An 18,097-nucleotide genomic window follows, 5' to 3' on the forward strand; every position below is an offset into this window, starting at 1 on the left:
ACCATCGGACTCTGCCATCCTGGGTGACTGCTCTAATCACCAGGCTACACAGTTGTTCTCATGGTTGTCATCTCCCTCAGGCCCAATAAGTCTTTCATTATTTATCCACAGTGGGACAGCTTTAATAGGAAAGGTTTATGGAGCCCATGGCACTTGCCTGAAAAGTGGCAGATCCCTGTTTAAATCCCTTCTACCACTCAGATGAAGGAGGAACTTGAGCTAGGGGTCTCCCACATCCCCAGACAAGCATCTTGACCACTGAGTGAGGTCCTTCCCCTGACTATTCTTTGTGAACTTGTCTGAGAGGCCTTATCTGGTAGGTGTGTTCAGAGGACGCCTACTGGATTGGGCCCCACACACGGCTTAGGTAGCGGAACAACTGTCTTCCCTGCTTTGTGTATTACTTTGAGCCTTAGGCAGGAGATAGATGTCCAGGCACCTATTGGGAAGCAGCAATGTGCATGCGCAAAGGCAGAAACATAGGCACTGAGGGAACTTTTACTGAAAAAATGTAGAGAGTGACTTTAGGCGCCTACAGAGTTCAGTAGGAATTTTGTGGATAACAGTGGTGCCTAAAAGTGGGACTTAAGTCAGGGTTTTAGGTGCCTAAGTACAGTTGTGAATCTAGGCCCAAGTGACAATCTCCTTCCTAGGCTATTCCACAGGCAGTAGTACAATGTTCTCTCCCTTGCTCAGGGCAGATCAGAACTGACGCCACGGTCTAACCCTGTACCTCTTTAGAATGAGTACTGCAGGCTCAGGAAGCAATGCTTATCCACCTAGAGCAATATAGAGCCCTAGTGAAGCTGACTGTATGTCAATTCTCACAACCATGCATGGAGTCTCTGGAACATAGATGCAGAAAAATTGTGCATAAATGGTTAACACATCCATTCACCTAGCAACTCTACCTCCACCAAAAGCTGCAAAAATAGCTCGGAAAACATATTTTCCAAAGACATTATTTTTAAGCGTGTTTTAATTACCGTGGCTTTTTTAGAAAATCTTTCAACTTTTAAATGAGTTGTTGTACAGGGACAAGCCTAGGAGGTGGTCAAAGGATTAAGTGGTTGCTTTTAATACAAGGAAATAAATGTTAAGACAACAATGCTGTTTGTTTTGCTATAATTGTCAAAACCCACTTAATCTAGCCTGTATTGCACTACATCAGTGGTGGGCAGCCTGCAGCCCGTCAGGGTAATCTGCTGGAGGACCGCTAGACAGTTTGTTTACATTTGCACGACCACCCGCAGCTCCCAGTGGCCATGGTTTGCCGTTCCTGGCCAATGGGAGCCACGGGAAGCGGCGCGGGCCGTAGGGACGTGCTGGCTGCCGCTTCCCACACCTCCTATTGGCCGGGAATGGCAAACTGCGGCCACTGGGAGCTGCGTGCAGCCGTGCAAATGTAAACAAACTGTCTGCCGGCCCGCGGGCCTCAGGTTGCCTACCACTGTACTACATGGTGTGGGGGATAGAGGCTGTGATTTTCCCATTTTGATGCGAAGCAAGCAGGGACTAATTGGCACTGCCTTTAACAGAACTTTAAGTAATGAAAACAATTGTGCATAAATAGAAAAAGGCATGCTGGCCATAATTTCTGTGGAAACGGAAGCAAACCATTTTAGTGACACATTTTATATTGATTTGTGTGAAAAAGAAATGATACTTTTTTGTAGGATTCTATAGCTATTCAGACTGGACAGAAATAATTGCAATGTCAAAAAAAACCCCACCCTGCAAAAAGACTATAGAAACACAAAATAGTTTATTATTATTTATTTATCCTTGTGGATTACCTGAGAAGTGAGATCCAATAATGGACCACAGTATGGTGCAAGAGGATCCAGCAGTTTCTTGGGGAAGTGGATAGGACCAACCCCTGTCCATTCCTTCCCTTACCTTGTAAACATTTGCAAGAAACTCCAGAAAAGGAACCTCCCCAAGCTTTCCTCCCCCGTAGCCCACTCCTGCAGGTTTTTCACAGAAAAGGAGTGATTTGGCCCTATAATTATAGTAAAGGGATATGTTCTGCTCAGAACACTCCTATTCAGAATACTCGCCTATATTAAAGTGGTGGAAATGTAACATTTTAGGCATCTAATACAACATTGCCACTAAGTGACAGTGCAAAATTTCAAAATCCTTAGTATAATGTTATGGTTTTCAATAATAACAACCATTATCTGCATTTTTCACTATATTGTTACAAAGCAAAAGGAGAGCGGTGTTAAACTATGTTCTCAGAATTGCCAGACTTGTTCTGAGGCGCGGGAAATGCTTTTGACTTATTTGACTTTCCTTCAAATATTGCTATCCATCCATTGTAGTCCCTGCACAATTAAAAAAAAAAAAGGAAACCTGCATTTGCACGTAGATAAGACCTGACTATACGTATGGAAATATGGTTGGTATTTAACTTCAGTATGGCTGAGTAAGTGCCAATAAGAAAACAAGAAAAATAATCCATTCAGATATTATGAGTTCAAAATCCAGTGAGTGAGACCTAGAACATATCGGGATGGGTAAGAAATTGGCTTGAAATGGAAACAAATTGGGGCTTCATTTTTTTTCCCCTTCTTATAGCTGGAACTTTGCAGGCTACTGCTGTACTTGGCAACAGTTTATAGCATTCTGAGTAGAGCTGGGCCAACTATTCATAACAAACGGTGTCTGCACTGTACTATTTGCAATCTTTTGAATCTTATGACTGAACAAGCTTCAGCCTGTGAGTTGCTTGCAAAATGTTTGTTGTGATTATTCCTTCCTATATTTCATCTGCACAATTCTATATTTGAGTGGCAGTTTAGGTTTTAATATTAGAATGTAGGTTAGTCCCCTAGGACACGTGGTATTTTTTTTTCTCCACACTTAGATCAGATGACTGAAACTTTATAACGGACTGCTGGTTCCTTGTGAAATGAATTTCATTTTGCCACGAAACAACTTTTTCTTCATGATTAAGTGAACTCTGGCTACAGCCTGAAATTTGCTTTCCGTGAACATGTGTACGTTTAAAGAAAATATTTCTGTAACTTGTTCACGTAATACAAAAAAGGGGTTGTAACTGTTCAGTATTAAATTGTATTTAGAATCTAATAGTTACAATGGCCAAAACATTCAAAATTAGAAACCTAAAGTTAATCTCATAAAGCCATAGTTAAGAACCTAAATAAGAAGCTGGTTGTACACCTAGCAGGTAGTAGGTGGTCCTCACTTTAAAAAAATGAGGCCAAATGTTTAGATGCTTATATATTAAAGCTGGTTGGGAAATTAATTTTTTTTATTTATTTTCATTGATATTTTGGGGAGGTTTTCTTGAAAAACTGAAAACCAAAATATGTTCAATTTTTAGTTTAAATCTGAAAAAAAAGGGTTTTCAGTTGCTAAAAAAACAAAAAAAAAAGCAGTGTTGGATTTTATTTCAATGAAAGCCCTGATGAAAATAGAAATATATTTAATCTCCCTGTACTATATGCCTTAAATGAAAGAGAAAAAAGTAAACATATTAAGTGCATTCCTCAAAGCTCTCTTCCTCCCCACAAAAATCTTCTTTTGGTTTTAGTAGTAATAAGATGTAGGACTTGATGGCGCTTGAAGATAATCCTTTGTTCTTATCATACATCTTTCAGCTAAAAATTTCCAGGATTATATACAATGCTGAGACTTACATTTTTAAGACCATGCTCATGAGCTGTGTGCACCCTGGTGAAATACACATGCAGACAGAAATGAGCGTATGTGCAAATCCTTGACTTATATGCACAGATCATGCATTGTGCATGTGCACTTCCTAAAAATATGGCACATAAAGGCCTATGGTCACTTATAGGGATGTTGAAATATCCACAATGGCTAGTCCCCTATTAGGCCACATTACTACCATTTACTTTCCTCTTGAATCTGAAAAGGAAGAAGAAAGAGTAGTCAGCACAAAAGCACGAGATCTGCTTAATAAATGGCATAATCCAATTGAAAAATAAAATAGCAAGAATAAGGGAAGGCTTTATACAAGCTGGGAATACATGTTAAATCTATAGATCATCTGTTTGGCTGGACTTTATTGTACTGGTACCAGGGAGTGCTGTTTGGAAAGCAGTTATGAACTAAAGGAACATTGTCAGCGCTCTGCTCCTGTGTGTGATGACACTTCAGCACAAGGAGGTAGCAGATGTAGTAATTAAGTGTTCTCAAGAGGCTGTAAAATGAGTTGATTAGGTGAATTACTAGACCTAACAAAGCCACATCAGGATCAAGAGGCAATCGTGCATCAGGAAATATTAGAATTGACGGCATCTTGAAATTCTCTTCTACGCTGTCTGTCATGTGCTGTTATTAAAGGAGGTGCTCTAATGTTAACATATCCCATGGAAGGAAAAAGAAAAATATTTGACACTCTCGTTTAAAACTCTGATAAAACCTTGTTCATTTGCTTTTTGATCACTTACATCCTCTCTAATTCTCACACACACAAAAACGCAGTCTTGTCTCACTTTTCAGCAAAGATTTAATGGTATTGTGTTATAGTGTTAACGTTAAGGCCATGTCTCTATTATGGGTAGTATACCAGCGTCACTACAGCATATCCCCATAGTGTAGATGCAGTCTTCACAGATCGAAGGAATTTATCCATCGGTGTTAGAACACTATCTCCACTAGTGACAGTAGTGAAGTTGATGAAAGCAATCTTCTGTCAACCTAGTTGCATACACAGTAAGTTGGCATGCCTACATCTCTCAAGGTTGTGGATTATTCGCATTCCAGAGCAACATAGCTATGTCAACCTAAATTTAAGTGTAGACCAGGCCTAAAACTCATTTAAGTAAGACTCTTATTACCAATGTTCTGTGAAGCCTGTTGCTCTTTCATGGATGCATGAGTTATAATGACAAATGTATTGTCTATAGTAAAAATGATAATATTTTTCATCCATACATCTCAAAGTATTTTACAAAAGTGAGTAAATGTTATTGTTCCAGTATTACAGACGGTAATTGAGGCACAGAAAGGATAAGTTATTTGCCCCCGTGTCACTCAACAAGTCAATGAAAAGAACTGGGAATACCACTCAGTTTCTCTGATTACTAGTTTATGCTCTTTCATTTGGCCACAGATGCCTAAGGATCCACAAGAACTGGACCAGCATTTTCTGCAGATCTTGGCCTTCTACTAGAACTGCTGACAGCTACCCCTCACTCTTCCACTCTGCTGCATTCCCCACCTCCCACAGGACAATGTGACAGCTCACAAACAGCTGTGCCACTGTGGGAGTGACTCAAGTACACCGCTACCTCAATATAACGCGACCCGATATAACACGAATTTGGATATAATGCGGTAAAGCACTGCTCCGGGGAGGGCGGGGCTGTGCACTCTGGTGGATCAAAGCAAGTTCAATATAACACAGTTTCACCTATAACGCGATAAGATTTTTTGGCGCCCGAGGACAGCGTTATATCAAGGTAGAGGTGTAATTGATATTTGCAATTAAGGCCTCATCCAGAGAATGCCAACATCTGCAACTCACATTGAAATCAGTTTTCAATCCTATACGAGATCACGACCTTGACTTTCTCATTCAGAGAGCAAAATCTCATTTGATTAGGGGCTCTCGTTAAAAACTGTTCCACAGTGATTTACATCTCTCATTTACTTTTAGTCTATTCCAGCTGTGTACTTTAGGATCCTTCCCTGTTAGAGCTATTACATAGGAGGCCTTCTGAGTAATCAAGAAACCATTTTAGCATATGTAATTTCTCAGGTTTGTGTCATGCACCAGGTTATAGTCCAGTGGGAAGGGCTGGTAATCAAAACCTCAAAAGTTTTTTCAATCAAAGACAGAAAATGGTGTTCAGGAAAGAATTTACTGAGGACCTTGTTATTCCAGCTAGTGGGTAACCTGGTTATGAACGTCATCAGTTATTTACAGTAGAACCTCAGAGTTACAAACAGCTTGGGAATGGAGGTTGTTCATAACTCTGAAATGTTCGTAACTCTGAAGAAAACGTTATGGTTGTTCTTTCAAAAGTTTACAACTGAACATTGGCTAAATACAGCTTTGAAACTGTACTTGCAGAAGAAAAATGCTGCTTTCCCTTTTTTAGTAGTTTGCATTTAACACAGTACTGTACTGTATTTGTTTTTTGGTTCTTTTTTTTTTTTGGAGGGGGTCTCTGCTGCTGCCTGATTGCGTGCTTCCAGTTCCAAATGAGGACCCCAAAAGCTTCTTTGCAATTTCTTGTCACATAAAGTAAACAAAAAATAATTGTTTCTTTTTAAGCGAATAGAAGATGGTAATTACCTAGAAAATACCACCTTTTTGTTACTACCCTTTAGTGTAATACGTGGCGTATATTCTGAGTATTATTATTATGAATGTATTTGAATTACTGTAGCAGGTAGGGGCCCTAGTCATGGACCAGGACACTGTTGTGCTAGGCACTGTACAAACACAGAACAAAAAGACTGTCCCTTCCCCAAAGAGCTTACAATCTTATGAGCAAGAATTTAAACTAAGACTTTTGGGCATCACTAGTGGTTTTCTTTCTGATGCTTCAATTTCTGGTTGCCCAACCCAAGACACCTTTTAAAAGTATTGAATTTTCCCTCAGCACTTTCTGAAAATTAGGCCCCTTTAAGGTGTCTCAAGTTGGGCACCCAGAAATTCAGACACCTAAAGTCACTAATCATTTTTAAGACTTATGGCCTAATCTTGGCCTCTTGCTTGAGTCCATCTAGTTGGCAAAAGCCATTTCGTTATTGGCTTTAATTCTGAAAACCTTACTAACCTTTCCTAGGTCATATGTCAGATAGTGTATGTATGTTGGGACCACAAAATGGCATACATCCATGAAACCAACAGTGAAAGAAATATATGGCATTTCCAGTCAGAAAAAAACAAAACAAAACAAAAAGTTAGATGGCCTTGTGAGGGGAGGGAGAGAATCTTCTATCAGGAGACAATCTACCCTACTTTCTTTTCTCACATTCTTAATTCTGTGACTTTTACTTGCTTTATCGCTTTTCCTGATTCCCTGCAGGCCAATGCTGACAGCTAAGCCTCTGTTTTATCTTGAACTGTTCAAACTTTGTCAGAAAATGACTTACCCTGCTGCGTTTGAAAGTGGCTGCATGATTGCAACGACCCACCTACTGGTTGCTCAGGGTCCAGATGATCACCAGAGTTTGAGTGAAATCGTAATGACAGCCCCGGAACAGCTGGCAGATTGTTAAAATATATGCTCTTTTACTGCTTCCAATAGAAGGCCAAGAAATTGAATTATTTTTTTTATTCCATCTAAAAACAATTATCCAGCTCCGATCTCACTGTAATATCAATATCCAAAGAAGAATATTCGGTTTTGACACCATTTGATAACACAGTCATGTTGCTAGAACCACTTCTGAGCAAAGTCATGCAATTTGCATTGTCCATAGTTGTTCTGATTGTTCAGTCTGTGGTCTTTGATAGCTGCCTCCAGCCTTGACTGCTAAATATCCATGCGGTTTTTCAGCCATTGGACCAGCACAAATCAGGTTTACAACACATTTGTATTGCAATAGTCACAACCATTAGATCATGCAGAGTGTATGATAAAATGTAGATATTCAGTGATAGTGGCACCATTCATGCCTCTAAAAATCAGGCTTCATTGAAGTTTCTCTTGTACATTTTCAGTGGCTTTTATTTGTGCCGAAATTTGATAACGCCATGAACAGCTTTCTATTACAATACAAGATAAATGGAGACAAGAAACGGATACATCTCTCTATGCCCTCAATATCTCTAAATAATAACATTCACATTGTGTTTTACATCTTCAAAGTGCTGTACAAGCAGTAACTCATCCCCATGATCACCTCTGAGCAGTGGATATATAAGTAAATATGTTTATCGCCATTTTATAGATGTGAACATGGAGGGAGAGAGGCCACTAATCCCCTCGTCGAAGGTGGTGTAAAGAAACCGGTTTAAAGGACCCTTTAAGTCGAAAGAAAGGGCTTCGTTGTGTGGACGTGTCCAGGCTTAATTCGGTTTAACGCTGCTAAAGTCGACCTAAACCCGTAGTGTAGACCAGGCCTAAGACTCAACTTCATTCCTTCCTCTCTCAAGAAGGGGCTGTAAGACCTGTACTTCAGTTCTGATCTTAGGGTGATGTCATTTTGACAATCACGCCAAAGAAAAAGGAAGCCAGCACTTAATGTTTTAAAGCCAAGGAGGAAATCAGTAGCAAAATGAGGTCTCCGGTAGACACGAAAACGGAGCCGTAGGAGCTGTGGTGGTGGTGTTTTGCAGTTCATCTTTAAGTTTCTCACTAGGGTAGAATGGAATTACTCATATCCTTAAAGTTACAGATATGCTTAAGTGTTTTTCTGGAGCAGGGCCTCACTTCTTAATCCAGCTCAAGACCTAATGGGATGAATCTAAGGTTGTACTTCACACAAGAGTGCCTTGTTTTGGATTAACACACATTTTTGTTTCCCTTCTTTCGTAGGTAGAAGTGCAGTTTTCAATGTGAAATTTGTATACTGTCTAGCTAGTCCATTTCCTCCTGTCTTCAGTATTTTGGTAGGGACTGATACTGCTGAGTGCCTCTTACTACATACTGAGTGTCCTCAACTCCCGTTAAGGTCAATGGGATTTGAAGGCACTCAGCATGTTATAGGAGGCACTCAGCACACTGCAGGATCATTATGTCAATGATCTCTAGAGTAGACGTTCAAAACCACACAATATGATTGCTAACAGCATAGATGCAGGCCAGACAGCCTAGTGGTTGAGTTACTGAAGAGGGACTTAGGATAACTGGGTTCAATTCTTGGCTCAATCACAGATTTCCTGTGTGATTGTGAGCAACCCAGTTAATCTCTCTGTGCCTCAGTTCCCCATCTGTAAAATGGGCATAATACTTCCCTACCTCACAGTGATGATATGAGGCTAAAATCTGTTATTGATTTGTGAGGTGATGGTGGTAAGGGTCATATTGATACATAGACAGATTTGCCAATGACTTAATGAAAGACCTAATGATGAACAAAAATAATAATAAGCCACTGGTCACCTTAAGAAAAGCTACCTTTAGCAAATTAAAAGTTGTAGACTGTGATATATGCTTGCTGGTATCATTGCTTCTACACTGTTGTAATATAGGACAGTGTTTCACCAACGTAGTCTATAGGGCCAGATTTTAAATAGTCACTTTTTCATTCATGAGTAGTAATATGAAAAAAATCTGTATATTAATTTTTTTTTCTCTTCTTCTTCTTCTTCCCTTACAGCTCATGGCCAATGCTATCCTGTTTGTCAGTGTAAATTTGTATGGGGTCTTTGTGAGGATTTTGACGGAAAGGGCTCAGAGGAAGGCATTCCTTCAAGCCAGGAACTGCATAGAAGACAGGCTAAAGCTGGAGGATGAAAATGAAAAACAGGTCAGTTTAAAAGTGCTCTTCTTTCTTTGGTATCATTATAGATACATGTACTGTAAGTTGAGAGACTAATTCATGAGGAAAGGTCTTTAATTACCTTATTGCCAGGGGAGTTTCTCTGCTTTGCATTTTACTCTTGATCTGCCACAAAAACATAACATGCAGGAGCATCCACATAGTTAGCATTAGCTCAAGCACTAAAGTGGAAAATTTCTAGGCTGGGGAGAAAGGTAACATTTTAGACAATATAGAAATCATATTTTTATTTGCATGTGAAATGTAAGGTGGATTTTAGACATCCTGTACAAATTTCTCTTCGCCTAGGTGTATGTCTGCACCTCCCGTAAATATTAATGAGAATTATGGTAAAAACACAGTTTACAGGGAGAACAGACTCCAGTGTTGCAGCCAAACAGTTTGAACCACAATCCATCCCTCCACTCATTTAAAAATAGTACTGTTTTTAGTATATTTCATTTAAAACTACAGCAATTAGCCTTCCACACTGACACGGAAATAAGGTATGATAAGGAAAATCACTGCAGCAAAACTCATTATCACTCTCTTGAGGCCTGATCCAAATCCCGCTGAATCCCAATCAGTCTTTCTATTGACTTCAGTGGAGTTTGGATCAGGTCTTCGTTGTGGTATACTGTTCATAGTCTATGATGAATATGTAGGGCCTTTTTTTTAAACAACTTTGGGTAGTTGGGTAAAATGGGACTTGGATCCAAGTCACTACTTGCTCTTAGCTTTGGTTCTGGTGAGATTTTCCAAAATCAGGTCTTCCCCCAACCCTATCATTTTCTATCTCTTTTTGTAACACAGTCCAAAACAGGGACCATAGATCATTGAAATGTAGGGCTGTAAGGGACCTCAAGAGGTATCCCATCTCCTAGAACTGGAAGGGACCTTGAAAGGTCATAGAGTCCAGCCCCCTGCCTTCACTAGGAGGACCAAGTACCCATTTTGCCCCAGATTCCTAAGTGGTCCCCTCAAGGATTGAACTCACAACCCTGGGTTTAGCAGGCCAATGCTCAAACCACTGAGCTATCCCTTCCCCAAGGTCATCTAGTCCATCCCCCTGTGCTCAGGCAGTATCAAGTACACCTAGACCATCCCTGACAAATGTTTCCCCAACCCATTCTGAAAAACTTCCAATGATGGGGATTCCACAGCCTCCCTTGAAAGCCTATTCCAGAGTTTAATTACCCTTATAGTTAAAGTGTTTGCTAATATCAAGCATAAATTTCTCTTGCTGAAGATTAAGCCAATTACTTCTTGTCCTTCTTTCAGTGGACATGGAGAACAACTGATCACCAACATTTTTATAACAGTCCTTAGCATATTTAAAGATTTGTTATCAGGCCCTATGTCAGTCTTCTTTTCTTAGGACTAAACATATCCATTTTTTTATTTTTTTATTTTAGTGTTTTCTTGATAGGTAGGGCCCTACCAAATTCACGGTCCATTATGGCTAATTTCACGGCCATAGGATTTGAAAATTTGGTAAATTTCATGTTTTCAGGTGTTTCAATCTGAAATGTCATAGTTTTGTAACTGTGGGGGTCCAGATCCAAAAGGGGATCATGGGGCGGTCACATACCTGTTGTAGAGGGATCACAGGATTGCCACCCTCACTTCTGTGCTGCCTTCAAAGCTGGACTCTGAAGGCAGCAACCGTGGAGCTTCCTGCAACAGGAGGAGGTTCCTGGAGGTGGTCTGAGCTCCCCCGAAGAGCGGTTGTGCAGGGGTGGACAAGTCCTGTTCCTCCCCAGCCCAGCCAGAGCTAGGAGCCCCCTGGCTGGGGCGCTCCTAGCAGCAGGGGAAGATCAGACCCACCTCCAGAAGCCTCCTCCAGCTGCAGGAACCTCTGGGGCTGCTGTCCAGTCTCAGAGCATACTGCAGCAGAGAAAGGCATCCGAAGGTGGGTCTGAGCTCCCACTGAAAGCGGTTGTGCAGGGGTTGGACAAGTCCTGTCCCTCCACAGCCCAGCCAGAGCCAGGAGCCCCGTGGCTGGGGCACTCCTAGCAGCAGGGAGAGATTGGATTTCACGGAAGGGCTTATGTCACAGTTTGTGACATATTTTTCATGGCCGTGAAATTAGTAGAGCACTACTCATAGGACAGGGTTTCTAAACGTTTTTGTCATTTTTGTTTTTCTCCTCTGAACTCTCTCCAATTTGTCCACATCTTTCCTAAAGTGTGGTGCCCAAAATTGGACACAGCACTTCAGCTGAGGTGTTACCACTGCTGAGTAGAGTGGGACAATTACCTCTCATCTCTTACATATGACACTGCTGTTAATACATCCCAGAATGATATCAGCCTTTTTGCAAATTCATCACTTTGTTGACTCATATTCAACTTGTGGTCCATTATAACCTCCAGCAGTACTACCATCTAGCCAGTTATTCTCCATTTTGTAGCTGTGCATTTGATTGTTCTTTCCTAAGTGAAGTACCTTGCACTCGTTTTTATTGAATTTCATTTAATTGATTTCAGATCAATTTTCCTTTTTTGCAAAGCTGTTTTCAATTCTAATCCTATTCTCCAAAGTACTAGCAACCCCTCCGAGCTTGGGATCATCCACAGGTTTTATAAACATAGTCTTTACTCCATTATCCAAGTTATTAATGAAACTATTGAATAGTACCGGACACACCGCATGGTACATCTATGGATAGCGGAGTATGGCCTCTGTGAGACCCCACTAGATACGGCCTCCCAGTTTGATAGTGAACCACTGATAACAACTCTTTGAGTACAGTCTTTCAACTACTTGTGCCACCCACCTTATAGTAATTTAATCTAGACCACATTTTGAAAATCTATTTCTGTGTTCTCAAACCAAAGCACCGTTTGATTTTCCCATCTCTAGTTATTTTATGTGTGTCTTTGATAACTATCTGTAAAAAATCAAAGAAGCAAACACCTCCCCAAAAACAATAGACAAAAGAGAGGCACTTTGCACAATTTTAAAAGTAAGATACACGTGATAAACATTTTTCTAATTGAATAAGCAAATACACCAGTACACTTAGTAGCTTACATTCTTCACTTTAATACATTGGCAGAAATCACTTTATGCAGTACAGTATGCAGTGGTGAAAAGCACTCATTTACCAATATACAGTACCTTCAAACAACTTTTGGTGACTTCCACACAAACTAAATAACAACACTTTTAAAACAGTGGGGGGGGGGGAACCCCAACTCCCTCCCTCCAAAACCCCACCAAGACCTGATTACAAGCTACCATACTCTTATCAGTCCATTATGGCCTAATGTAGCCCAAGTTTCCAGTTGATAACACTCTGAGGCCTACCTATCATGCGATTTAGTTCCACTGAGAACTCTAGGGCTGTTGAAAAGTGGAGAGGTGGGGATAAAATGACATTAGTGAACTACTTGGGCATGTATAAGCATCCTGGTACCTTCATTTGGAGAATTACAAATATTACATGTAAAAAAAGAAAAGTACTGATACTTTTAATCCGATTTTGTTCTAATGTAAATGCCCTGACCCAAATACTGTAGCCTTTTTACATTAAGAATTTCAAACCAAAATGTTAAAACCCTTTCCCTGATGTTTCTATGCATGTAATTAATGAAACAGCAAAAACAGACCCCTGTTGACTTTTGAACACACACAATCTTTTAGACTTAAAATGGTGACTTTGTGAAGACAGAGCTGCAGCTGTATCTACCTGCAAGGGACATTTCCTCCTCTGTGGATTTCCTCTTCTGTGAGATTTCCTCCTGCTACTACATCTGTAGTAGCAGATACACATGGTAATTGTGGTAAATCTGTTTATAATGGGGAAAGCTAAGATCTCTCTTTTTTTGTATACACCATGTTCAGAAAGTCAGCATCCCCTGTAGTAGGAGCATGCAAGAAGGCATTTGAAGCAGGGTGATTTAAAAAAAATTAATTTAGCATTTACAACTTTTTTGCTGCGTGCAGTTAAGACAGATAAATTATCTCATTGGCATGGCAGCATGCATTCATTATGCTGCCAGATGGGCGGCTAAGGTTCAAAAGCAACCACTGAATCCAAGGCTCTGGGCCAACAGAGACTGTGCGCATAAGAGAATAACTGTGATCAGCCTCTTGGGAAAAGCATGCTGCTCCTGTTATTCATAAATCTCAGCAGCAATACCATCCTTTCTAGAGCAAGCCTCTTAATGTAAATATTGTGAGCTCCATCCTGCTGCTACTGAAATGAATGGCCAAACTCCCAAAGGAGTAGGGTTTGGACCCGGAATGTGTAATTGCAAGCAACCAAAATACCTGCATTTTTCTTCTCTCTCTGTTTTACCCATATTCTCTGCTCTACAATCAAGAAAGCAGGAAAAGATTAATTTAGGTGGGGATTGTCACCTGCCTCTTGTGCAAGGAGCTCCCTTCCCCTACACTGCATTAGCTACTTGCATTGGAAGTCACAGCACAGCGGGAAGAGCAGCTTTCTGGAGCTGCTACTTCCCCTCCATTGCAGGTTGGTGGGGAGTGAGTGGAATCTTGGCCAGTGCAGAGAACAAAGGGGGAACCAGGGAGGGAATTGCGACTTGGTGAGTAATAATTCCCTTCCTGGTCTGCATTTGGGGTGGGGCAGCTACCTGCTGTTCCTTACCATGGGCAGATTGTAAAGACACAACTAACCCCCCCCCCACCATGTTAGAGTTGTGTGATATTAGCAGTGCTTGTTTATTGGGTATTCACTTGCCAATGTGTTTTTTATTGGCAACATATTCCTGAGTTTGATCCAGGGTGAAAGTGTCATCACTTCCACCAGCCAAATGATGTACTTTCTGCAGCATTAACAACCTGTGAAAGTGCCTTTTTGTTTTCACCAAAAAGGTGAAAAAGTCTGACTTTTTGCCGAGTCACAGGGACAGTCCCAATATCATAGAGGGTTTTGTCATTAATGTCAATGAGGGCATGTTGGGCTCAGGATTTTTCTCTAGTTCAGTGACAATCTCCCACCACTCTACATAATCCCTCTTAACCCCTCCATGTGTCCACTACATCTTTGTGTTTAATTCATGTAGACTATTGTATTAAAAAAGATTTCTAGCCCTACCTAGTGGTCTCGGGTTAAGTCTCTACTTTGCTGTGGAGAGGTCCAGGTTTGACTCTTCGGATGTGTCTACACCACAGATTACAGTACAGCAAACCAGGGTGTGAATCTATAGAACACCAGTTTGCTAGGCAGTAACAGCATCCCGTATGGCCACTGCTACAATGCGCTGTGGCAGTGTCGACATGGGATGACACTATTGTGTGGCAAGCTGGTGCATGGTAGAGTCACACCCGATGTGCTGTGCAATGACTTGTCCTGTTGACAGGCCCTTAATAATGTTATTTTGGGCAGCAAGGAATAGGAGCATGAACCAATCAACTTGCAAGTGAACAGGATTAAAAAATGAGGTTTGGTACAGATGGAGTATGAGTGTGTCTGAGGAAAGGTGGCTTTAAGTACCCATTTACCCAGATCCTGCGAACACACCTCTGTGTAACTTTACATGTGTAAGTGTTCCTATTGAGTGGAAGGGGATGATTCATGTGCATACAACTGTACATATATAAAAGTGTTTGCAGGATTGGGCTATGTTCTGTATCATGGTAGTATGTGCTGAGCTTTTTGTTTCCCTTATGCCTTACTCTTGCAGTTAGGCAAGCGTAACTTGCCAGCTGTGCTCTAGTTAATGCATAATTGGTTTCCCTGACACTTCCTGTCCTTCTTAGTGCTTTGTGACTTGAATTTATAATTGCAACATTGTATACATGGCCGTGCAGAATTGAAGCCTAAATATATCACTGAGACATACACAGTACAATCCTCCCTCCAAAAAAGTAAAACAGTGTCTATGTCTAAAAGCTATACTCTGAGTCTGGATCAACCAGTAATTATGGACTTGATGCAGGCATCCTTGGGTGAGGTTCTATGGTCCATTTTATGCAGGATATCAGAACAGATAACCCTAATAGTCCCTTCTGGCCTTAAAATCCCTGCGTCCATGAAAACAGAACACCCTTCCTTAGCATCAGGGAGAGGAGAAAATGATGTTCACAATTGCAGGCTCTCACTGAAGTTTTTGCTGTAGCTTGCAGTTTTCTGAAAAATCTGTTTCTTTTATTTTAAGTTGGGTTTTACCATTGTCCGTTTTGAAAAGAGCCCTTGCATTGTAAACTGATGTGCTGAGAGGCCCTGCTAACCCAGGCTTTCAGGGGGGAAAAAATCCCTCGCCAAACAATAACAAGCACCAAAGGTTTGAACATCCCCATTCTCCACTCCAGTTGACCATTTAAATGCTTATCTTATTTTCATCTCAGGCAGACTGTTGGCTGCGTCCACCACATTGCCCTACTCCTTGCCTCCCTTCCCCTTTCCAAAGTAGAAAGTGTAGAGGGGGAGTGATTGCTGGTCAACACAGCAGTAATTACAAAGATCCCTTTGGCCCCACTCCTGTGTAATCCATCCCTTAGGCCCCACTCCTACAAACACTTATTCACATGCTTAACTTTAAGTACCAGGGAAATCCAAGTAAATCCTAAGGCTACTCACGGTACTAAAGTTAAGCATGAGTGTAAGTGTTTGCAGGAGTGGGGCCTTAGGTTGATGCTCCCTCCCTCTGCAGGTTTGGCTATCCTACCCCATTTTGTTCCTCTCTGCAACCTGCAGTGGAAGGTGCACGTGGCTGAATTAGTACCCGCATTCATTTTACAGTAGAATGTGATCACTGGGGACCTGTTAGTAGGCAGAGAAATGTCTCAATTAGCTGAATGTGTCTAATAGCAGAAGGTGGGGTTTTCATGTAGCATTGGTATCTAGAAGTGCAAAACAAAACAAAAACCACACCTAAGGCATCTTGTAGAGTATAGGTCTGTAAACTGTATTAGCTACACATTTTAATTGTAATGTAATTGTACTTGCATTCTAAGATTTTTTTATAAATTACAAAATAATTATAAAATCATTATATCATATTAAAAATACAGAAAACTTAAGAAATTCATAAAAGAACATTACTCATACCTGCTGTCGTATCAGGCACTTTAACACTTGCACTTACAGTTTAATTCCACCCCAATAGCACACTGACATTTAAACAACAAAATCAGCTTTCAGCCATTTCCATTATCTGGCACAAGGTCTCAGAGCTATGCCAAGTAAACAGATTTTAAAGCCTATAAAATACAGTACATGATCTCTGGTTCCCAGGCACAAGTCTCAGTTAAGCTAATGTCTCTATTAACTTCTTCCCAGTTTCACAGGGCAGGCTCTCGTTATTAATAATTGATATAATGTAGGAGAGAGGTTTTGAACTATTCCTCATTCCAGTATATCTTTCTCATAGATGTGTCGAAATATTTAAGGCAACTAAAATGAAATGAGCTCTTAATTATCCTAATGGAACCTTCGCTTGCTCATTGTAGGTTGAAGAGATGAACAAAAACAGTTAAATTAAAAATTTCCATTTTGTAGCATTCTAAAAACTGTTGAAACTTCAGCAGCTACGGGGGATTCAGTGATAAACATAATATTGTTCCTGGAAACTTTCAAATGTGTTCTCTTTTAGAAAACCCTCAATGAAACATATAAAGGATTGCAGTGGTGGTACAGAAGTAACACATAACGGTGGATAGTGGCGGGGGAGGAGGGGAAGCAGCACAATTGAAAGGTTCTGTAGGGGCATGTGAGCGCCCCATGTGTTGCCTCTGCCACCGCCCCCCTGAAACTTGATATGTCTGTAGTCAACATACACTAGGAACTACCTCCTCCTGCTCTGTGTCCTGTGGTGGCCCACCCTCCCGGCCTGAACTATTCTCGATCAATTTAGCAAGTGTTCAAAACAAGACCAACAAAAGGGGCAACACAGTTGGGATGCACAGTCCCCCATGCGCCGTCACGGTGGGTGGCGCCGGGGTGGGATGGTGCTTGGGTTTGGATCATCTCAGTTAACAAGAAGTTGGAGAATTATCAGTCACTTTTTGTTGGAGCAGGGAATATGACACCCCCAAATCACCTTCTCCTTGATAGGCACATAGGAGCCCTCTGCTGTTTCAATGCTCCCCCAGTGGCAGCAGCAGGGTCCCCCCCAGACAGGACCCCTCACTCACCCCTGGAGCTCTTGGGCTGGCTGGGGCCTGGCACTGAGCATCACATCACAGCTCCTGTTCCCAATCTTGAAAATACCCCCTGACTCAGTTCAGCAGGCGGTCTGCAAAGCAGGCAGTGGGAAGTGCTGGGATTTCAGCAGCAGGGAAGGAGAAGGAGCCCCATGTAACAGTGGGGAGGAGCTCAGGCTTCAGCCAACCACCCTGCTGCTTCCTCCCTCTACTCCTGGTGGAATTCTGTGCCAAAAAATTTAAAATTCTGCGCAGAATATCTTAAAATTCTGCAAAATGTTGCATATTTTATTTTTCAAAATGACGCAATATAATCACGCCAGTTTCAATTATTTTAGTAATTTATTTCAAAATAGCTGTCAGCAAGTATGATTCAGGAATAAAAAAGAGTCAGGAAATGTTTTTTGACAAATAGGTTCCTTACTAGACGTATTAATATAGAACTTTGTGTAATAATTCATTTAAACGACAATACAGAAACGTATTTTCCAGACCCCTCAGAAGCAGTGCAAAGGCTTGGGGGAATCAGAGGTAATGGAGG

The 18,097-nt window shown here is 41.1% G+C and overlaps 1 protein-coding gene across 2 annotated transcripts in view; it reads left to right on the forward strand.

Moving 5' to 3' along the window:
- Positions 1 to 18,097, forward strand: part of ADCY1 (adenylate cyclase 1) — a 216,570-nt gene that overhangs the window by 64,414 nt on the left and 134,059 nt on the right. For both annotated transcript variants that reach the window (XR_006172716.2, XM_005300390.5), the window contains exon 2: positions 9,277 to 9,426. Coding sequence is in view for 1 of the 2 variants with exons in the window: in XM_005300390.5 (XP_005300447.2) it covers positions 9,277 to 9,426 (150 nt within the window). In the remaining variant the exon portion in view is untranslated. The remainder of the gene's footprint in view (positions 1 to 9,276; positions 9,427 to 18,097) is intronic.

This window comes from Chrysemys picta, chromosome 2, assembly GCF_011386835.1.
Source record: "Chrysemys picta bellii isolate R12L10 chromosome 2, ASM1138683v2, whole genome shotgun sequence".
NCBI lineage: Eukaryota > Metazoa > Chordata > Testudines > Emydidae > Chrysemys > Chrysemys picta.